The sequence below is a fragment of the Babylonia areolata genome, chromosome 21 (genome assembly GCF_041734735.1).
Source record: "Babylonia areolata isolate BAREFJ2019XMU chromosome 21, ASM4173473v1, whole genome shotgun sequence".
Lineage (NCBI taxonomy): Eukaryota > Metazoa > Mollusca > Gastropoda > Neogastropoda > Buccinidae > Babylonia > Babylonia areolata.
In genome coordinates this window covers 29,485,512-29,508,648 of record NC_134896.1, presented here as the reverse complement: position 1 = coordinate 29,508,648, position 23,137 = coordinate 29,485,512, and the positions used below count along the sequence as shown (strand labels likewise).

The following is a 23,137-nucleotide window of genomic DNA, read 5'->3' as shown; positions in this document are numbered from 1 at the left end:
CTGGGCACATCACCTTTATTCCCACTAGTCATTCTGGTCATGTGTATCTAACCTGCATGAAATGATGTGCAGATCCATTTGATATAATCAAAAAAAAATTTAATGTGCAGCTGTGAGTCATCTCTCCCCACTGGCACAATGTACACACATACAAATGAACATATAGGCTGCATGCTCATATACTTGTATGATTCAGCTCCCCACCTCCCATCTCAACAATGCCCACAAATGATTGACACATGCAATATATATCACAGGTATGTACAGAGCAAGGAGACAAAGCTTTCATCAAATCAAATGTTACAAATTCACAGTCCATTGAAAAAATCAATACTACTACTTCAGGAAATTTCCTGTGGCATCATCTGATCATGCAAATAAAGCAAAAATACATAATTTAGAAGGAACTGTTATGTATCAAGGGCTTACAGTAACAGTATCTGCACTTACTGACTTAAGAAAGAAAGAAAACAAAAAGGAAAGATCGATGTGTATTTCCTGATAGATGAGTTTCTCTTCTCAAAAGATGTCAAATCTATTTCTGAACGTTTTTCTTTACAGTCACTAAAACCAAAGAGAGAAAGTATTTTGTATTTGTATTTGTATTTCTTTTCATCACAACAGATTTCTCTGTGTGAAATTCCATTTGGGCTGCTCTCCCCAGGGAGAGCCCGTCACTACACTACAGCGCCACCCTTTTTTTTTCTTTTTTTCCCCCTGCGAGCAGTTTTATTTGTTTTTCCTATCGAAGCAGATTTTTCTACAGAATTTTGCCAGGAACAACCCTTTTGTTGCCATGGGTTCTTTTATGTGTGCTAAACGCATGCTGCACACGGGACCTTGGTTTATCGTCTCATCTGAATGACTAGCGTCCAGACCACCACTCAAGGTCTAGTGGAGGGGGAGAAAACATTGGCGGCTGAGCCGTGATTCGAACCAGTGCGCTCAGATTCTCTCGCTTCCGAGGCAGACGGGTTACCTCTAGGCCATCCCTCCACGTGATAAGTGAAAAGATGCTGTAAAAATTAAAATGAAATGAATTGATTTAAAATCTAACCTGAGTTTGATTTGATAAAACTAATTTATAACAGGAGTTTCAGAGAAAAATGACCATCCTGTCCTTGGGGAACTCATCAGCCACCAACCGTACATACATACACATGAATGCACACATGAATGCATACATGCATGCACACACACGATTCATTTTATTCATCTAATTTTAGAGTTAGTTACTTTTCTAAGAAAGAGCAATACTGAGATTTTAGACAAACTAATTTATTTATCGATTCATTTATCACTGACACTTTAATAGCACCTACAGTATATTCAGTCAGAAACCAACCTATCTTCAGACAGAGAGCAAACTGGATAGAGCTGACTGACAGCGACCTGTAGGTGCTCATCACCTGTTTCCCATATCATTCAGTCACATGAAAACACATACATTATACAAACAGATGTATATTAAAGTGGGTTTTACAACAAATTTTTCCAGAGACAACTTGATCTCTTGTTGCCGTTGGCTCTTTTATATAACTACATGTTGCAAACAGGACTTTACGATAATGTCTTATCTGAATGACTAATTCCAGATCACCATTCAAGGTCTAGTGGAGGGGAAGACAATTCTGGTGAGTGTGGCCTGTGACTGTGAGATTCAATTTCATACCCTCTGAATCTCTCGCTTCCTAAGTGGACAAATTACCAGTAGCCTGACTTGGCTACTGTTTCCTCTGGTCTTATCAAATGTCTTAGTTTTTCTTTTTGAATACACCTAAAAGAATTGAGGATGCATGAAGTGTGATCACAAGATCAGAAATAAGAACAGAGCGAGCTGGGTGTGGCTGTGTTTGGAGGGTAGGGGGCTAAGGGGGGTCAGGGGATGTGGGGGTGGGATAGGGATCAGCAGCATAAAGATGCAGGATTAAGCCTCAAAAATAAAATTAAAAATGATGTGCCGAATGAAGCAGCCCCCACACCCCCCCCAAAAAAATGAGAAAAAAAAAAATCAATTTTAATTCAGAAACTAAACGAAGTGAAAACAAGATTTGTTTTAAAAAAAAATCAGTTCTCACTTTAGTCTATTACAGCTGATCCCAGTCACATTTTAACCAAGTGAAGCTGGTAAAACCTGTGGCTTGAACTACACAATAACAGAAGAAACTCACCCCGCAGGATAAGCAAAGACGCCACTGACAGGATCACAGGCAAAAGCAGCATTACTGGAAACTGTAAGACCCAGGACGCGTTCCAGTGTCAACTGAAATGAAACAAACACACAGACAATGTCTGACATATGACACACACACACGTATACATTTATGAATACACATGTATTACACACATATGTGCATGCACACACACGTACAGTAATATCACAATAGTACAAAGAAACACCAGGTTTCAAGACTTCCTGTCTATACCCAGGTACAGAAATTCTCTGTTTGACATGTGCACAAATCAAAATAAAATATAAACAAAGTAAACAGCAAACCTGAATGAGTTGAACAACACAAAATTATGTGCTTGAAAACTATGTGCTTGAAAACTGAAGAACTGCGAATGAATCTATGAAGTGTCAATGACTGTTGAGTTTCAATACAGAATTATTGATTAATATGTATGCATTGCAGAGTAGGTGGGGGGAGATATAAAGATTGAGAGGCAGTGCACCGTGGGATCTATTCTAATTTCTATGAAATGATACATCATTACATGAACATACAGTACACTTGTATATGATCACAGAAGGACTGAAGTGACACTAAAACAGAAAGAAACAGATCATTTAACAGATCTGTCAAAAGACTGATACAGTGATAGGCTGACACTTTGTCAATGACAGAATGTTAAGTTTTGACTCTCTCTCAGTCTCTGGGTCATAAATCAACATAGCTGGTTCATGCACAATTTTAATGAGTCAATGCACAACTGGTCTACCTGTTCCCTTGGCCTGACGCACAATCCGTGTGTGTTTGTGTTTGTGTGTGTGTGGTGGTGGGGGGGGGGGGGGGGGCCTCAACAGCAGTCACATTTTTAATACATAATTTATGGTTCTGGCCAGAGGCTGGAGCATCATTGTGATAAACCAAACGTTTATTTTGATTCTGCCAGCTTTTCTCTCGTTTAGCAGACTGACACCTAATCCTCGTTTTCATGAACATGCCAGAATTCGTTTATGCCAATGTTTGGGATGCTGATGCAACACGAATACGATCGGAAGAGTCGAAAATTTTTAATCGTTGAATTGAACCAAACTGGTCTGCTCCTTCTTGTTCGCCTTTTGACAATGTCATTCTGTCTGATGAATAACCCTGTCATCTCAAAGTCCTGTCTGGATCCATGGAGCTTGGAAAAAAAGTGTGGTCGGTGTCGGCCATACGTTGTCTAAAAAAAGCTGTAATCTGCCCGTTTTCAGCTTTTGTTTCAACCCACACTCTTCTGTGTGTTATTTACAACCTGCAAGCCGATTCACGGCTGTTGTCATGGCCTGTGCGCGATGATGATGCTGGATGGGAATGACACTGATCGAGGTACCGATGGTTACTTTCACTTATCAGTTATAAATGACACTGACAGCCTAATTTCAGTGTGCGTACGACAAATAAAAACTCACCCTTTGTCCAACAGGTAACACTTTGCTTCTCCGTTTCACTGATGGGGATCGACGGATTTTTCTTTGAGACTTATCCATAACACTGTCATAACTTATCCACATACACACAACCGCGTTTTGGTCCTCTGCCGCAGCACTCTTTGAATTTCGAACTGCGCAAAGCAAGCAGTGGGATCGTTTTGCCGAAAGCCGGTCAATAAATGTTACGCACTTCCCCATTGGCTAAGCCACGGTTTTTGACGTCTGCAAAATGGGCAAGTCTCCGCCCTCTGACCGCGATGAGTTTGCATCCAGTTTTGCAGTGCACGTTGTTTAAATTCGTACCGTCACACACTGTAAACACCGATGTATTTGTCAGTTTGGCCTGAAGATACGATCCTTTTGCAAAGCAAAACATAACAATTACTGTTCTCTGAAATATTTCTATTGTATTAAAGTTGTGTCAGTACATTGTTCTAGTCATCGGCAACTAAAATGATACCAGAGTTAAGAAATTTGGACTACCAAAACCGTTTGAGACAACTAAACTTGCATTCACAAAAATACAGAAGATATAGAGGAGACATGATACAGGTATTCAAGATCATTAATAAAATAGTTGACACTGACCCCTGCACCTTCTTTTCTACTAACAAACTCCATGTTACCAGAAGTTCAAATACTAACCTTTTTCACAAAATGTTGTAGAACAAATATTCGTAAGTTTTCTTTTAGCATTAGAGCAGTTCAAGGATGGAATGCACTGAATAATTCAACAAAAACAGCTAAAACTGTTGACCAGTTCAAGAATCTTCTAGACAATGACTCTAAATCATTAATAAAACCATTCGATTATGATGAATGAACATTTAAAAAATTTCATACGCATGTACGCAACCCTAAACTATTTCTATATTAAGAAGGGGCGTTGAAAAGCCAAAAAGGCTTAAAAAAAAAAAAAAAAAAAAAAAGTCCCAAATTCTGTACCTGTACCTGTATGGGATGGATTTCCTCCTAATAACACACATAAATTCATTGATAAGTTTATAATTACACAGCAGTTCAGCATGAGTATTTGTTATCTAAGATGTATTTTTTGACGAGTATAACGATGCTGCTACTATATATAAGTCAGCTATGCAACAACAACAAATTATCATCTGTCAGTTGATCAATGCTTTATCCAGCCTACCGCCCTTTCAGTCCACTCTTGAAAGTGTTGTCAGTATTCAGTTACTGATCCCTAATCACATTGATATAACATTAAGTATTGTAGCCACATCAGCTCTTGCATTTAAATTGTTAATTTTTTCTTCTTTTTATAAATAAAGATACAGATGACGTGTAATGTAATTACACTAAACTCATTGGTAATTCTAATCATTAAGATATGAGCGTACTGCAATTGTAATTATTATCTATTTATTTATTTATGTAAGCTTATCTATTACTTATTCACCTTTCTTCTTTTTTTTTTCTTCTTTTTTTTTCTCAAGGCCTGACTAAGCGCGTTGGGTTACGCTGCTGGTCAGGCATCTGCTTGGCAGATGTGGTGTAGCGTATATGGATTTGTCCGAACGCAGTGACGCCTCCTTGAGCTACTGAAACTGAAACTGAGCGTACTGCCTTCCTTACATACTCGAATCAAGTCAGTTTTGGAATGCACCAGTTGTTTTGACGGAATTACCGTTGTTTTGTCTTGCTTGTCATGTCCATCCGTCCCCATTCACCCCCCACCCCGTCAAAAGACGATCCCAAAATTTCGAAAGTAGAGAATATTTAAACGAATCCATTCGGCAGAACTCTTTCCTATCATTACAGGGTTATCTTCCCTTAAACTTCCGTTCTGACTGCGTCCAGTTTACGGTCTCAACAACGTGATCTACTCTTCGAAATGTCTCAGTTCGTTTCTGACAGAACTTACGATTATTTTGATCTAGGAGACGAAAGCGACCAAGAAAGGGCTGAAAGGTAGGATATGAAAAAAGGAGGTGGGCTGAAGATTCACTCGAACTCACTGGCATACGACATTCCATCGCAACGCACACATTACGAAAGTTCGCCTTTTCCCTTGCACAGTATCTCAGTAACTGCCCCAGAAGAGCTTACCATCGCTGGATGCCGTCAAAAGGAGACTGCACACACATACTCCCTCAGGACTCACCCCCTGGAACAGCGCAACTTTCACCGAACAAAAACATGAGCAACCTGACCAAAGGTTTACTCAGATCTACGTTCATACTCTGTAAAACTATAAGCTCCCAGATCGCTCCCAACTCTCCAACCCATCCATCAGACGTCTCGAGAACTGTGGTTGGCCTGATACTGTAGAAGGCAGATTGGGCTTTACCACACCCTTGAAGTGGGGGATGGTGAAAGAAGCTGCACCTGATAATGCCCACCACCCACACCTACCCTCAGCACCCAATCACCACAGTGTTTACTGTGTTATTGTTATCATCATCATAACTTATTACTATTATTGTAATTTGCACCAGACAAACCGCCCCCACACCTAAAAGTTGGCTGCCAAGAGACAAGAAGAAAAAAAAGACAATGGACTGGTCAGGCCTTTTGACCCTTTCATATCCTGCAGGAGTGAAAGAAGAACATAATGACACAGAATAAAATGAAAAGGTAGATCAGATCAAATTAAAAAGAAATTCGAATAGGGTCTTGTTCAGCAAACTTGTCACACACACACACACACACACACACACACACACACACACACACATCAGATCCCATGATGCACATTTTTCCTGTTCAAGCTTTTTCCAGTCACAACTGAAGGTCAGCTTGCTTCAACCTTCGCTGGCTATTGTGGGTCATACACGACCCAGAAGGGTACAAAAACACAAATATCTCAGCCAATTCTTAATATTTTCCTACAAAATTTCAGAAATGCTTCCTACACCTAAAAGGCCAACTTTTGCCAAAAAAATGAAAAAATTCATTAATTAGTTAATGAGTAATTAAAGGTGGCATTTTAACTACACACGGACGCTTGTGTGGGTCGTGTATGACCCATGCTTTTTAAAGAGGAAAAAACGTGGTCACCCCTCGAAAGCCTGTGTGGGTCATGCATGACCCATACCTTTTTAATAGTGATTTCAGAAGGTTTAATTTGAAATTGGTGAAGGTAAATAAAGAAATTTTACTTTCAATCGCCTCACTACCCCACTACTCTCCCACTGCCACCCCCCACCCCCTCCCTGCACCGTCCCTTTTGCCTGTCTTCAGCTATAACCCCCTTCCATCCCTTTAACAGCATGTACCTGTGTGACTGAATATCTTTGATTGTGCGTGTATAGGATGCTATGAGTCATTTTCTGTGTCTGTCTGTCTCTGTCTCTCTCTATCTATCTATCTCTGTGTGCATAAGTAGGGTTTATATGTATGTGCATGTGGTGTTATGCGTTTGTGTGTGTGATCAGTTGTGTGTGTGTGAGTGTTTGTGTGTATGTGAGTGTGTGAATGCGTGAGCATGTGTTTCTTCTGAGTGTATGTGTTTTTGTGAGTCTGTGTGTGTGTGTGCGAGCGCATGTGTGTGTAATTAGTTGTTAAAATATGTTTTCCTTTTCTATATTTTGTTATAAGCTTTGGAGGAATATACAGGTTTTTGTCTCTTTACTAAGTATGGGTCGTGCACGACCCACACAAGCTTTGGAGGAATATAAAGGTTTTTGTCTCTTTAAAGGTATAGGTCGTGGATGACCCACATGAGCTTCCGTGTGTAGTCAAAAGCGACAGCGGTATGGGTCATGGACGACCCACATGAGCTTCCGTATGTAGTCAAACACGACAGCCAGCGAAGGTTAAGATAGTTTAAGTGTTGCTTAAGTTTATTTGTTTTTTTTCTTCTCCCAGCTCTGAAGATGAAATTGACATTATCCTGCATGGTACACCGGAGCAACGGCGGCGTCTTTGCAACAGCCATGCCAAGGAGCAACACCAGAGGGCAAGCCAGACATCCGGACAGGCCAGGTCTTTGCAGTTCAAAGAGCAGCAGCAGCAGTCCTCCAGTGAGGATGAGTTTGAAAAAGAAATGAATGCAGAGCTGGACAAGACCGTGTCAATGCTGGAGAAATCCAGAGGTGAGGTTTGCTGGGGGTTTTTTGTTATCTTTGAATTCCAATCGACTTGACAAGTATTACAACAGATTCATAAAGCAAGGACTTGGAGTTTTACTGAAGACAGTTTAAATGAAGAAATCTGAAAAAAAACAACAAAGAAACTATCTCCGCCCAGTTAATCAGCCACACACACACACACATGCACACACACACACACACACACACACACACACACACACACACACACACACACACACCACTAACAACTGTTACAATGTTCAAGTCGCAGCACCTCATACACATATTTGAATGAGCTCCTGGAGACAAAAACATTATTTGCTGAGTTTGGATGTGTACATGAAATTGGGGGGGAAGGGTGGGGGAGTTATGAATGTAGACAGATTATAGTTAGCCCTTTTAAGAAACTGGAATGAAGTTAGCTCTTTTAAAGAAATTTGAACATCATTATATATAATACATAAACTTTGGGAGGAAACAGAAGAACAAAAATAAGTCTAAGCCAGCTCTCTGGAATTACAAATGATTGTATAGACTTGAGCCGTATCTGATCTAGTCAAGGAAAAAATATGGAATTGGTATATGTAGCTTCACAGCTTCATCACATCACAAGAGCTGGTTGTACTAAAAAAAAAATAAAAAAAATTAAACAACAACAAAAAAAACAATAATTTTTGTCATGTCTTCATTTGATGTGACATTTTTGTCATAATGCATTCTTTGCTTTGGTAGAAATGTAACTGATCACTGGTTTGGAAAATTGAATTTGGCATCAATAGTATCATTGACATTCTGATACTGTGTGATGATATTATTGATTTAAGTTTAACTCGAGAATCTCAGGAAGAATTATGAGAAAAAAATCATAAGCTGTAGAGTATAGACTATAGTGAGTAAAAATGAAAAACAATGTTGTTTTTCAGAAAATGAAGAGCAACAACACATTATAGTTTTGTCTATATATATTTATTATTTAGCTGTTAGTGTCATGAACAGAACTGGTTCCTTATAAAATAAGTTAACCATACCAAAATCTGTATGTTTTTATCAGCTTCCAAACCAGTTCAAGAACCAACTGCAAACTCCAGCACAGCTTCAGGAACAGACACAGTGATGCCTGGCAGCAGCACTGGTGGGGAAAAGAGAAAACAAGATTTCTACAATGACATCTACTTCGATTCCGACGATGAAGACAACTATGAAGGGGAAGGGGAAGCCCGCGTTCCGAGGCACCATACAAAACCCTCCAATGACGACTTGCTCTATGACCCGCATATGGATGAGGAAGATCAACAGTGGGTGGACCAGCAGCGACAGAGACACCAGGGGAAGCGCCAGCAGAGGCCAGGAGGCCAGAAGAAAGCTGGGAAGCAGCAGGCAGCACCAACGACTGATGCTGTTCTGGATTGTCCAGCCTGCATGATAACATTGTGTCTGGACTGTCAGAGGTGAGGGCTCACTGCAGTGCACAATTCTTCTCATTCCAGCAGGAAACTGTATGGATCAAGTTTCTGTTGGTTAAGATGATACTTGCCACAAAAAATGTAAAGTGTCAAGCAATTTCAATCATATTTTTTCAAGAGCAGAAATGGCTTTTGGAATTTGAAGTTGGAAGTCAGAATCATGCTCAGTTGCAGATTGTTGATGTTTTGAAGAGAAACTTTTTTTTCTTTCTTTTAATATGGAGTGTCTTTTTTATGAATATTTTATTTACCAGCAGATGTAGCATCTGTATAATTGAATAGATATTTTGGTTACTGACCCCCAAAATTTGACTAAAGTGACAGTTGTATTATGATTTTGTTGTTTTCTTTTTTAATCCACTGATTGCAGTGTCGTGGAAGATAACACAAGAAAAAAACACCATATTTCCTATTCATTGAATGCTTCTAATAAAGAAAGCTGATTCAGTGAGAAATGTAAATTAATTGTAATTTAAAATATTAGTTTTTGAATTTTGAAAATTTGTATTAAATAATTTGAATGGGAAACCACATTATCAACTTTCAGTTTTGTATCCAGTCTTGTTATCTTTATGTTTTGCAGACACGACATCTACCCAAATCAATTCCGAGCCATGTTCGTGATGAACTGCAAAATCAACAAGTCGGAGTTGCTGAGCGTTCCTGAACAAGCTGCCAAGAAGAAATTCAAAAAGTCAAAAAAGTCCAAAGGACAGTCAGGGGGCTTAGGGGAGAATGGGAGTCATGTGGAAGAGAGCGTGTCCTCCTCCAGCTCCAGAGACCAGTTTCACCCTGTGCTTTGTGAAGAATGTGACACTGTTGTCGGGGTCGTGGATGTGGAGGAGGTGTATCATTTCTTTAATGTGCTGGTTCGTCGGCCCTGATTCTTGTTTCCTGTGGTCATGCATGTTTGCTGTCTGTTGTGTGTTAATGTCAAAGGGGATTGTTTATGCATTTGTGGCATGTGTGTTTGACCAAAGAGTGAGAGAGAGAGAGAGAGAGAGAGAATATGTGTGTGCTTATTGATTCATGTAATCACTGGTATATGGCACACATGTCCATTTGTTAATTACATATGTGTTCATTTCTTCATGCTAATGCCATTTGTTCACATGTAAATGTGTCCATTTCTGCACGTGAATGATTTTCATCCATGAATAAGATCTTTGAAAAACATAGAGTAACTTGCAGATGTCTGTATTACTCAGTTCAAGTCATCTGTGATCATGACAAAACTGTATGTTTAGATAAAGTATCCAAACAGGAAAGTTACTGTACATGTCTGATTTTTAATGTTCAACAAGGATATCTTCTTATCAGAGGGAGCAGTGATGAAGTGCCAGGCTTGATCATTGTCTGTTTCTTGCACAATCTCCGTTGACAGTTTTAAAAAAAGTGATTTATTCAAAACAAGAATTTATTCCCTTTTTCCTGTGAGGCAAACATTTTTGTACACCACCCACCCAGTGGAAAATAATCCTTTAATTAAGTTAATGTCCAGTTCTGTTTTTCAACTTTCAAAAGTGAATTCCAGCATACTTCATTTTGTTGTTATTATATTCACTTTTGTTCACTTATTTAGTTGATGTCATGCACAAAAAAAGATACAAGCTGTTTGTTTTTACTTGTTAACTTAGAATGTAGATCAATTTACAAGTATTAATAAATAATTTGTCTCAAATTTGTTGGTGGTGGTTTTTTTGTTTTGTTTTTATTTATGTTTTCTATGTTTTTCCTGTGTCTACAGTTTTTGGTTATAATCTTTCTTTGTTTTTGTGCCACATATTCCATGCCACTTCAGTGGCATTACTCCCACACCACTCATCTCATATTCTCCATACATAGCCAGACCAAGACTTGTTTGATGCAATTCCAGTGCCAGTAGTCCACAGGGAGCTATGAAAGTTGGGTCACCTAAAGGCCATACACACCTAAGGAGATCTTGAAGTTGAACTGCTATCAAGTCACTTTGTTGGAGTTTAGTAGAGCCTGTTCTGATTAACATTCATAGTAATAATCACAAAATCATGACAGAAATTGACTGTCAAGACTGCATGATGGCCTCAAGCTTGCTTGGACTTGAGAGAGCCAACTCATTCCATTGACAGTCAATGTGAATCTGCCAACACATATACATTAACTTGCCACCTGTAAGTGCATGGGCGGAAAAATACAACAGAGATTATCTTGAGAATATGGCATAAAACATAGCAGAGTTTGGTACAATATTTCTCCTCTTTATTCACTTATGTGTGTAAACAAAGTCAATGTGATAACCCTATTTCAGTTTGTGAGTGGTTAACTTAAACAAAATGATTATTTTCAATGGTCATTGCACTATGAAGAAGAGCACAGAAAGCAATTGACATTTCCACAGTCATTTTACGTTGTTTTTTCTTTCGCTTTTTCGCAAAACTTTGTCAGTATTCGTATCATACGTTGCCATCGGTAATTATTTATAAATAAATAGTTAAAGGGAGGCAATACATACATAACTTCATTGCATCAAAATTGAGGTCAGTGTCTAAAAAGAGAAAAAGAAAAAAAAAGTCATTTGTAACTAAATTTGTACGACAGTATTTCCCCACCTTCCGCCCTGTTCTATCCTTGTTGTCAGAAGAATCGGGACACTAACTACAGGCACAGAAAAACGTGAACACGAAAGTGAATTTGCACCAGCAGTATCCCTCTTCACTATCCAAATAAACAACAAAAAACGGTAATGTTCAACTTTAGAATACTAAACTCAGGGGGGCTGTTTAGACGAAAAACAAGGGGTATTTTAGGCTCACCTCGATGCGCTGAGTTGAATGGAACCCTCAGCTAAGCTCTAGGACCACTCCTTTCCCATGAAACTGCGACAAATACACAGTAAGCTGAGTACTCCTTCCCCACCTGCACGCCATTTTGATCGCAGTCAAAATGGCTTGCAGGTGGTTGCTCTGGCTGTGATCGGCTGAGCTTACTGTGTATAAAATTGTCGCAGTTTCATGGGAAAGTAGTGGTCGTACAGCTTAGCTGAGGGTTCCATTCAACTTAGCGCATCGAGGTGAGCCTAAGACACCCTTTGTTTTTCGTCTAAACAGCCCCCCTGAGTTTAGTATTCTAAAGTTGAACATTACCCAAAAAACAAAAACAAAACCACCCACACACAATAAAGGTGCAAAAAATGGATAATATAATCTGTATAATTTTCATTGGTCTTCTAAAGGAAGATGTATTTCCTCTTACACCGTTTAATCGGTACACAGCAGACGAAAACAAAATACGGCGGTCAATTTCTTCAACCAATGAAACAATCAGAGACGTCAGTCCGACCTCATGCTGGAGGAGTGATCTCCCCTGCTTTTGGTAAACATCCGGCCAACTAGGAGAAGGGGACGCGTTCAATCTGCCGACTGTACGAGGCGAGCTCTTCAAAGATTGAACAACATCCCACATCATTGTTCAGTCTGTTGTGGGTTACTTGAGTGCTGTAAGTATGTTGCATTTCAGCTCTCATGCAATCAGGGCTACTTACATTTGGAAAGCTTTGGAGGTCACCATGACCTTTCGTGGCTTTTTAATTTGGATTTTATTAATGTGTTGTTTTTTCTGAGGTTTTGTTGTTGAATCTGAATCACATGATTAAACTTACACACACACACACACACACACACACATATATATATATATATATATATATATATATATATATACGCGCGCGCGCGCGCACATACACACAAAGGAGGGATTTGTTGCCATGTTGCCAAGAGCATGTTGACAGGGTGCCCGAGTGTCATGAGTGTGGCGAAACATTAACGAGCTGAATGGAGTAAGCACATCACCTGTGTTGTTGTTTTTTGTATGCAGCTTTTGAGTGCAAAAAGGAAGCAGAATGGGTGAAAAGGGGGGCAAAAGCGTGCACCGTTCTCTCTCTCTCTCTCTCTCTTGTTCCAACTCACTTTTGTAATACTATTGTATGTCAGAAAAAAGTCACATGGAAAGAGAAAACATACATGTAGATTAATAATGAGAAGATCACATATTGCATGTGGATCAGCACATCTGAGGACAAAGAGATGTCATACTTGAAAAATTCCTCAGGTATTTGTGAAATTTTATACTCATTTTCCGTTCATTTCAAATTTGTTTAATAAAAAAAATATATATTCTTGGATGTGAACCATGCCCTGAATATGTAAGACTTGACTTTCATTAAATAATTATTACCATTTTAGTAACTGATTGTTTTCAAAATTCCAAAGCATAGAGCCATTACTATTAAGGATTGAATATATAAATAAGTTTCAGTTTCAGTAGCTCAAGGAGGTGTCACTGTGTTCAGACAAATCCATATACGCTACACCACATCTGCCAAGCAGATGCCTGACCAGCAGCGTAACCCAACGCGCTTAGTCAGGCCTTGAGAAAATTTTTTTTTTTTTAAATAAAATAAATAAATAAATAAATAAGGGGTGAATGAATAATAGATAAATACATAAAAAAAAAAAACAACTACTACCACTACTAATAATATGTATAAGGCGCAAAAACTTGATGAAGTCAACTATACGCATACATAAATAGATAAATAAATAAATAATAATTTTAATATAAAAAAAGTAGTAGTAGTAATAATAATGATAATAATAATAATAATAATAATTAATAAATAAATTTTTTTTAAAAAGACAACAATGATGATAAATAAGCAAATAAATGTTAAACATGGAGACACACATTCACAAATACACCCGTATATGCATAACAGATATGCACCAAACATGCAGTTTCACAGATATGAAAGCACAGTCAAATACACATAAACGTACATGAGCCCCAACACACACACACACACACACACACACACACACACACACACACACACACACACATTATCCTGCACCTCCTCTACCACCCTCCTCCACACACTCATTTCTAGGCTACATATCGCAGCTTCCACGGCACACACACACACACACACACACACACAGATGAACAGATGCACACTTACTTGTACAAGCACACACACATACGCCCATATCCCCCACCCCTAACCCCACACACATAATTATATACAAAGATATATATATATATACACACACCCGCGCGTTCCAATATTCCGTTGCTCCCACAGTGTAGACATGCATACACACACATACCTCATCCTCTACCCCCCACCCCCACCCCCCCCGCAGTCCTCCCCCCTCCCCCTCCCCCTCCCCTCACACACACACATACACACATGCACAGAACTCTCCTGACACTTGTGTACACTTACACCCTCGCGCATGCACAAACGCACTCAAACACACAGACCCACACATACACACACGCACTGAGGCTGCCACTAATTGGCCGCAAGAGGGATGGGAAAAGATCTCTGATGCCAAGAACGTGGCGTCTAGTGTGTTGCTCAGTCTGTGGTATTTGGAAAAACCCACAGAGACTCTGTTCCGTTTTGAAGAAATTTGCGCAATGTTGGTTTGGAAATGATGCCAATATTTGTTTGATTTGCAAAGCATCGTGCTCTACCTTTCATGCTAGACTTACGGCCACTTCCTCTCTCTCTCTAAATAAAACTATTAAAAGAATATTGATTTTAGCAAGGAATTATTACTTTTATGTTCTGTAAGACGATGGCTCTCTCCAAAAGAGAGAATTCTAATGGCCCCCACTAGCAGTTTTTGTAACCACCTTCTCTCCTCCACATCTTGCCTTTCTTCTTCTTTATTTTCATCTTAAAAAAATAAAAAAGATGATGAGAATCTCTGAAAAAATACTTTTTTCCATTTAGAAATGAAAGAGTTTTAAGTCTTTTATCTGTACTTGTTTTCCTCCACTATCATATTGTTCTATACATCTATTCTGTTTACAGAAGGTAAGTACCATGCCCCAGCAGAAGTGACAAGTCAAGATTCCTGATTACTTGAGAACCAGATGTAGGATTAAACCAAACCTTTCACAATCTTTGTCTCTTTTTCTGTAAACAGATGATGTGGTAGTTTTGTGGGAAGATGTGTTTCGATCATTCAGACAAAGGGAAGCATTTGTTCTGGTGGTTGCTTTGTTTATTACAAATATATGTGTTGTTGTTTTTTGTTTTGATTTTAGCATTCTTGATTTTTTTACACAGTTTGACAGGGAGAACCATGACGAAACTGGAGGCACTGACGCTGGTCGGTCGGTTCTACATCTATGCCATTCATGGCTATGCAGCCGAGGTGATGTTCACGGCCCTGTGGGAGTTTGTGGTCAACTTCAACCTTAAACTCCCAGGGGTGACGAGCGTGTGGTCCTTCCCCATCTACGGCCTGTCGGTACTGGTGCTGGAACAGATGTACCTGGCAATGAAGGCCAGGAACACACACCTGCTGGTGCGGTGCGCGGTGTACACGGTGTGGACCTACTGTTGGGAGTTCAGCACGGGGCTGCTGCTGCGGCAGTTTGACGCCTGCCCCTGGGACTACACGCCCTTCCACGGGGACTTCATGGGGCTGGTCACCCTGGAGTATCTGCCGCTCTGGTACATGGCGTCCGTGTTCATGGAGCGGGTCGTCATCCGCTACACACGCCGTATCTACCTGGGGCCTGACATTGAGACGGTGGAGGGCAAGCAGCTGTTGGTTCAGGATGTCAACGGGGATATAGGTACAGACAAAAGCAAGTAGAATGCTCAGAATCGTATACCAAAAAAATATTTTTAATTACACATACTTAACTCTGGGGAAAAAAAAGAGAGGGACGACTGATGTTGTTTTTCCTGAGTTGTGTGTGTCGATTTTCTTTTCATTGAAAAGAGTTCTTGTCTGGGAAGAATAGTTTGGATGTTAGTGATCAAGTTTTAGTTGACATGGAAATGGAATGAAAAATGAAATGTTCACACATGAGCATACATATATGCACAGACATGAGCAGACATGTGAATGCACACATCAATAGATTAGATACATATCAGTAAAAAATACACACAACAGAGCACACATTCATCTGCACTCCCTAATCTCTCACTTGCACTTGTACACACACACACACACACACACACACACACACACACACACACACACACACACACAGGTATATATACATTTCTGCGTGCACCAAACCTGTTTAGCATTCTGAGTAGGTAGATGTTTGTAACTGGTAGTGTACTGCAATACATTTATCATAACTTAGTGGCAATCAAAGGACTAACCTAGTTTTAGCCTTCATGTTTGGAATCATTCATTCTTTTCAAGTCTGTCCAGAATTTATGAATTTAATCATGTAAGTGTCCATTTATAAAACAGTGTTCCTTTTGAATTAGAGTAATATATACAGATACAGTGAAATTATGTAAGAGGGAGACAATACAGAATTAAAAGATTTTTTACAGATAAAGTGAAATTCAAGATGGAAGCAAAGAGGGAAAGTAAGAGAAAGAAAGAGATTATGGCAGTCCAAAAAGGGCATGTTATTATACAACAAACCAACGTTATAACATATTCAGATTTTGTCATTTGACCAGAATCTCTTGATCATGGTATCATGTCAGTTGTATGGGTGGCCAGTCTTAAGTGTTGTACAAGTGAAATAACTAAACTGCCCTGATAGATGTGATAATGCAATCACTGCCCTTCAGTTTTTTCTGGGACCAGCTTGACTCAACCAGTGATTAGTTTATTATGTACCATTATTATGTCGCTCAGTATTGAATGTGAGATTTTTATTGAGTCTTTCATGCACATCATAGATTAATGTATGCACACACACACACACACACACACACACACACACACACACACACACACACACACACACACAGGGGGGTGGCACTGCACTGTGGTGAGGTGCTCTCTCAGGCCAGGGAAGCCGGAATTTCACACAGAGAAATCTGCCATGACAAAAAAAGCAATACAATACAATCCCATTTAATACATTATTTACAATTCTGTGCAAACATCACACACATACAAAATACATGCAGAAACATTTGTCACATCTCAAACACAATGCTGTGTACTTAAAGTGGACATCACATGATGTGCTCTTGCAGTTGTATACGCGTGTGCTTTTTTGCAATATGTGTTTTTTGTCCTTTGCCAGTCATTGACAAAAGACAGACAGGTCATGTCAGGCACTCCGGATCAAAAAGATAAATTTTATACAATCCGTTCAGTTGTGACTTTTTGTTTCTGTGTGTAACTTTGCAACAGTGAAGCACCTTTTGCAGTTATGTAAGTACAAGTTATTCAGTTTGACAAATGTGTTTTACAAAATATGTTTTTCACCTTATATATTTGTGGGATCAACATAATAATTGATATTCTTTTAGAATGATACATTCCTAGAGAAGACTATCAAGATCTTACCAGCATGTTGGGTTTATGTGTAGGTCAGGCATATACTCCCCATTTATTTTTATTTTCAAAAGCAGATGTGATATAGCTTATCTCTATATCTATATATATATGGATCAGTTTGCATGTTTTGACACCTTTTTGAAACTGAAAGTGAGACTGCTTCCTTTGTCATTTGAAAACAGTAGTTTTTCAGCATACTCTGCACATACACACACACACACATACACGCACACACACACACACATGATATACAAACCAAAAAACTGCGCTTACTTGAAGCAGCATAGTTGTGTGGGCTCAAACTTTTTATGATCTTAAAGATACTGATTATTTATTGAGTAATTACTTTCTGAATCTTTTGCTCAATTTTTATGAACATGAAACCCAGAGTATTTTCTAATTTCCTTATTGTAAAGTGAGGAGGGGAAGAAAAAAAAAGAAAAAAAAGTTTCTCCCTCTAGATAAAAGACAGATCATTCATGTTTAAAGATTTTTTTCATCATAAGTATCATGAGCATGGCAACTTATTTATATTTTATTTTTTTACATTATCCTGCTTCTGCTAGAACTTCGCAAACATTGCCGGTGATAGAGGGGAACAGTCTGATAGTTTTTTGTTAAGCATGTAACTGCGCTATGCTGCCACCTGGATAAACAATACAGGCAGCATAATGTCGGTCAGGTGTGTCAAGATAACCATATTTGCTGCAGCATTTAACTTATCCAGGCTATGTGGTACATATGCATGCATTTGCACCCCACCCTGCCCACCCTACATGTGTGCACACATAAGGTATACATACACAAACACACATTTGTTCACCCTGACTGTGTTTGAAACCCCTATGTTTTATTATGTTTGGTTTTTGTACTTGGAACAATCATGATTCATTCACAGTGCTAAGACACTTCAACCAAATCAGTGATTATCCAGATTGATACAACAGTGTTTAAAATAGTCGACTAGACAAAATTATCCATATTCCTATAAGAGCATATTTGACTAGACAAACAAACGTTTTTCTGCCCATAGTGCTCAGAAGAAAAATGTTTGTTGAAAGCTTAAGTTTTCAGATCTGATTTAAAGGACAGGAGATCTGGAGGCTTTATAGTATGGGGGATAATGATAAAGAATTTCAAACTTAGGGACTTAAGCAAGTTCTGAAAACAATACAGGAATACAACCAAGCAATTTTAAATGAGCATAGATATAAAAATATATATATACGTCATACATTACTACTCACATTCTCTCACATACACACAAAAATGCTCTCATGCTCATATATATATATATATATATATATATATATATATATACACACGTCATACATTACTACTCACATTCTCTCACATACACACAAAAATGCACTCATGCTCATACACTCACACACACACACACACACACACACACACACACACACACACACACACATGCATGCATATGGTAGACAAACACATTGACAAAGTGATGCATATCTGCTGAATTATTGACACACTGCCAGACATGTCAGTTACCAGTCTCTTCCTATCAGCTCATGTATTGTTGCTCTAGATTAGCTTAAAGTGCAGCTGTTATCAAGATCAAGGGACTTGAGTTATTGTTTTTTTTCCTTATAAATTATACGTTTTCCATTGCTATAGGATATGAGGTCAAGTGTTTAAAAAAAAAAAATCATGATTTAATCTGACCTTAATCTGTCATAGTAGGTTACTGAGTGACACTAATGTCATTGTGTTGTGTCATTCATTGCAGGGAGTGGAACTGATTTATAAAAAAAAATTGTATGTCAGATTTGCTCACTATAGTGTAAGAATGGTGACTGATAGAGCATTTGTTAATGAAAGAGGTGCTGGTTACACCAAATGTTGTTAAAGCCTCAAAGTTGTTTATGTAATTTTATTACGAAAAATGTTGATCAGTTCATCCAGTGCATTTAATTCTTTGTAATCATTAATTAATCATGTTCATGCCATTGTCAGTAGGAAAGACAATCTGTGTCATTTTAGTGAATGAGCAGCTAATCTCATAATGTTCTGTATGACTTGCATTATGAATTCGGTTGTCATTGGAGGAAGGTCTCACACTACTCACAATTATGGTATATAAGTGCATTGTTTTGATGTTATCTTTTTCTTTTTTTCTCTTTTTTTTTTTAATTGGCATTTTGGTATTACCTGATCTCAAATGTTCTTGTCTATCTCTGTTAAGTAATTTTTGATACATTGATTGGAAAATACATAGCAGATCACTGTAAAAAACAACAACAACACTTGATGCCAATTTCTGACCCCCCACCCCCCCCCCTCCCCCACCCGCCCCCCCACCACCCCCCCCACACACAGAGTATTCAGTAATATGAGTATGGTTGATCTTTTTATCAAATGATTTCGAATACTGAGGGATGGGGGACAGCCTTTGATTATTTCAATTCAGGTAATTTGATAAAATGCCCACATACAAACCAGTGACAAACTTTTCCAAACTGTTCAAAAAGTTTCGGAAGAGCCTGATGAAGTGTATACATTTTGATCTGTGTGTGTGCATAGAAGTTGTTGAAGAGTTTTGCCAATCACACACACACAAAAAAAGTTTTAAAAAAAGAAGTAATAATTATGATATAGATAATCATGATAAGATAGATAATGTTACTGATTCAGAAGGTGAGTTTTTTGTTGTTGTTGTTGTTGTTGTTGTTTTTTACCTTACAGTATACAGGTAGATCTATCTGTTCTGATGTTTTCAGGGGAAGTGTCCGAGTGTGAAAGCGAAATGATTACAGATTAAGCCAAGGCCGCTTATTGAAGGGGGCAATCATACATCAGTTACATGACTGGATGATTGAATATTGTGATAGAACACTGAGTTGGGGGAGGGACTGAAAGTTTGCGAGAGAGGATGGAAGTGGTGGTGGGGGAAGGATGGAGGGCATGCCCCTACGCTCTTCTTTTAACCCTTGTTTTTCAGTGAGGTTTTTCATCTCGTTTTATACTGGAAGCCCTTGAGCATGTACATGGTGCACATTATACTGGATATTTGAGATGACTGTTTTCATTGTGTATGTGACATATGGTCTAATGTATGTTGTATTATGGTTGTTTGTTTTTTTGTCAGTATGATTGAAATCTGTACAGTTACATGTTTCTCAGTAACTCATGAATAGTTGGATTGTTTTATTTGTTTGTTTTGATGTTGTTCCTTTTTGTTTCCATATCATTCGTGATGGTAGTCAACTTCACCAGTCTTAGTCATCTGTTTATTGGCGTGCATATTTGTATGTCATTCACTTCTCTTTATTTATTTTTCAATTATTGCTCGCCTTTGTCAATCAACCCCTTTACTGCTGCTGATGAGTTTTCTGGTCATGAAGGGCTGTCACCTCACTGAGATAAGACAGGGCTTACAGGTAAGGATGTCAGTCATCATTTTCTGATTGGGCTCCTTCCTCTCATCACTGCAGTACTTTTGCTCAGCTAAATCAAGGACACCATTGAAAAGTGCAGAAAAAGTGATAACTGCGCTTCAGCACTGGTGCCACACTGGTCTCCTATCATCAAGGTTCAGTAGTCATGGGATCAGGAATGATTCTTCCCAAGTGGAATTCAGTAGTGTTGTGCTGTGGCTTGCTTTCTTGTTTGTTGTTGTATTGTAGTTGTTTCTTCTTTTCTTTTTCTTTTTTTCCTTTTTTTTTCTTCTTCGTATTGTTTCTTCTTCATGGAACTGCAGTTGGAATTGGTGGTGGAACTGCAGGTAAAACTGATCATTTGGCTGTAAACATGAGCAAAGGAAGGCATCAGATTCTGAACTAGAAATAGTAGAATTAATGCTGAACAGTGCAGTCCAGCTTTGGTGATTTTCTTTCGGTTTTTTTTTGTTTTTGTTTTTGTTTTTTGTTGTTTTTTGTTTTGTTTTTTCTGCCCAACCATCCACACCATACTTTGATTTCTGCCACTGCATCTCTTTCAATGTGGATTTTTTTTTTTTTTTTTTTTTTTAAATAATGAGTAACGAATAGTATTTGGCACCTTGTTTATGTTTAGCAATAGCATCAGTCAGTAGTGTTCAAATTAACCTTCATGATAGCTGTTCAATTTTTGTGTGTTTTATGATTCTTATTGTTTCTGTTATCTTGAAAAAATGTCTGTTCAATTTGTGTGTAAAAAAAAAGAAAAGAAAAAAAGTGTATTATTAGATACTATTAATGTATTATGATTCTTGTTTCTTCTGTTATCTGCAACAGGGTAACTTTTCTTAATCTTTTTTCTCTACACTTTTTGTAAAATGTTGAGAAATCTAATCTTGACTGCACTTGAAGTGTTGGCTGTCTACTGCTGATATGATTTTGTGTAAATATCCGTAAACTGTACGTTGTTTGTGATACTTGTCAAATTTAAATCCTGATGTCTCCTATTCCTAGCATCACTAATGTCCTTTCTTTTTTCACCAAAACATAATCATACTGCCCCCCTTCACATTAGATACACATGCAGACTATGTATGGGCCTTGTGGTAGTCTTCAGTTGAATGTCTTTCCACTTTAAGTGATATTAAATGAGGGGAAAAAAAGTAACATCAGCAAAATGGATGGAAAAGCAACACCTATAACAAATGTCCATTGGACTGCGCAGCAAACCTTCTGCAATGACAGATAACATCTTGAATTTATCAGAAATACATTTAAGTTAACTTTCCGAGAGGTTTGGTAAAAAGTGATTTTAGACTCTGTTATTCAGATATTACGTGTTTGCAAAAATAATTTCTTTACATATATGCATTTAACATCTTTGCTGAACTTTGTTATAAAAGCGGTCAGCTTTATCCAGTTTGATAACGCATGAATCTGCCTTAATCTGATTGAATTTACAGCAGTATGTATTTGATTGATTGATTGTTTCCGGTTTATGAATATTGATTGATAGTTTCCGGTTTATGAGTATTAATTTTATAATCATTTAAAACCTTGTCCATTTAGCTGGTGCATTTCCCTGACTGGCTCCACATTTGCCGTTTTGCTGGTATATTTCCCTGACTGTGCTCCACATTTGCCGTTTTGCTGGTATATTTCCCTGACTGTGCTTCATGATGCTTGTTCTGATAATCAGTAACCCTCTTGTACAGATCTATAGAGGAGTTTGTTCCATGTCTTGGTAGGAATTAGAATATTGCAGCACATTACTCATTTTATGGTTGTCAATGAACATCCATGACAAAGCTAAAAATATGGCCAAGCTGACATTTGCAAGATTTTCCATTTTTCCTTCTGAATCTTTCTGTCATATTCTTACTTTTAGTACCATTGTCATCTCACTTTATTTTGACATGTGACCTTGTTCCACCCCTCTACCCAGCCGCACACACACACACATATTTACATGCACTCACATGCATACACGTGTGTGGACACACACACACATCCTCCTTTTGCATAGAAAAAGAAAGTGTCCTAGCCTTTTGGAAATTCTGTGCTAGAAAATTTTTTTTTTCAGGGATAGGTTTTTTAACTTCTTTTTTTTTTCTTTTTTTTTTAACTCCCCCCCACCTCCCGCCCTCCCCTGTCATCTGTTCATTTTTACCTTCCTGGTACATTTACTTGTATGTCTTCCAGAGGGCTTCCCTTTTGAATTATTGAATTGCATGCCAGATCTGTACCTGTTTTC

General features: G+C 38.4%; 3 protein-coding genes across 3 annotated transcripts in view; 2 read left to right on the top strand and 1 right to left on the bottom strand.

The window, feature by feature from the left end:
• LOC143296598 (uncharacterized) overlaps positions 1-3,697 on the bottom strand; it is a 66,234-nt gene extending 62,537 nt beyond the window's left edge. The window contains exons 1-2 of the mRNA XM_076608625.1: positions 3,620-3,697; positions 2,172-2,263 (exon numbers count right to left, since the gene is read on the bottom strand). Coding sequence (XP_076464740.1) covers positions 2,172-2,263; positions 3,620-3,697 — 170 coding nt within the window. The remainder of the gene's footprint in view (positions 1-2,171; positions 2,264-3,619) is intronic.
• Positions 3,698-5,442: 1,745 nt separating this feature from the next.
• LOC143296005 (E2F-associated phosphoprotein-like) lies at positions 5,443-10,806 on the top strand. The gene is made up of 4 exons (XM_076607743.1): positions 5,443-5,569; positions 7,469-7,695; positions 8,744-9,140; positions 9,739-10,806. Exons 1-4 carry the CDS (start codon positions 5,493-5,495, stop codon positions 10,037-10,039), a joined length of 1,002 nt encoding a protein of 333 aa, XP_076463858.1. The 5' UTR covers positions 5,443-5,492; the 3' UTR covers positions 10,040-10,806.
• A 1,711-nt stretch (positions 10,807-12,517) lies between these two features.
• LOC143296365 (transmembrane protein 229B-like) lies at positions 12,518-18,656 on the top strand. The gene is made up of 2 exons (XM_076608241.1): positions 12,518-12,630; positions 15,274-18,656. The coding sequence occupies exon 2, from the start codon at positions 15,290-15,292 to the stop codon at positions 15,806-15,808; it is 519 nt and encodes a 172-aa protein (XP_076464356.1). The 5' UTR covers positions 12,518-12,630; positions 15,274-15,289; the 3' UTR covers positions 15,809-18,656.
• Positions 18,657-23,137: the final 4,481 nt, after the last annotated feature.

Coding starts and splice junctions, on each gene's coding strand:
- LOC143296005 (XM_076607743.1), top strand. CDS start 5,493: ATGTCTCAGTTCGTTTCTGACAGAACTTACGATTATTTTGATCTAGGA. Junction 7,696..8,743: donor AATGCTGGAGAAATCCAGAG/GTGAGGTTTGCT, acceptor TGTTTTTATCAG/CTTCCAAACCAGTTCAAGAA. Junction 9,141..9,738: donor TTGTGTCTGGACTGTCAGAG/GTGAGGGCTCAC, acceptor TATGTTTTGCAG/ACACGACATCTACCCAAATC.
- LOC143296365 (XM_076608241.1), top strand. CDS start 15,290: ATGACGAAACTGGAGGCACTGACGCTGGTCGGTCGGTTCTACATCTAT.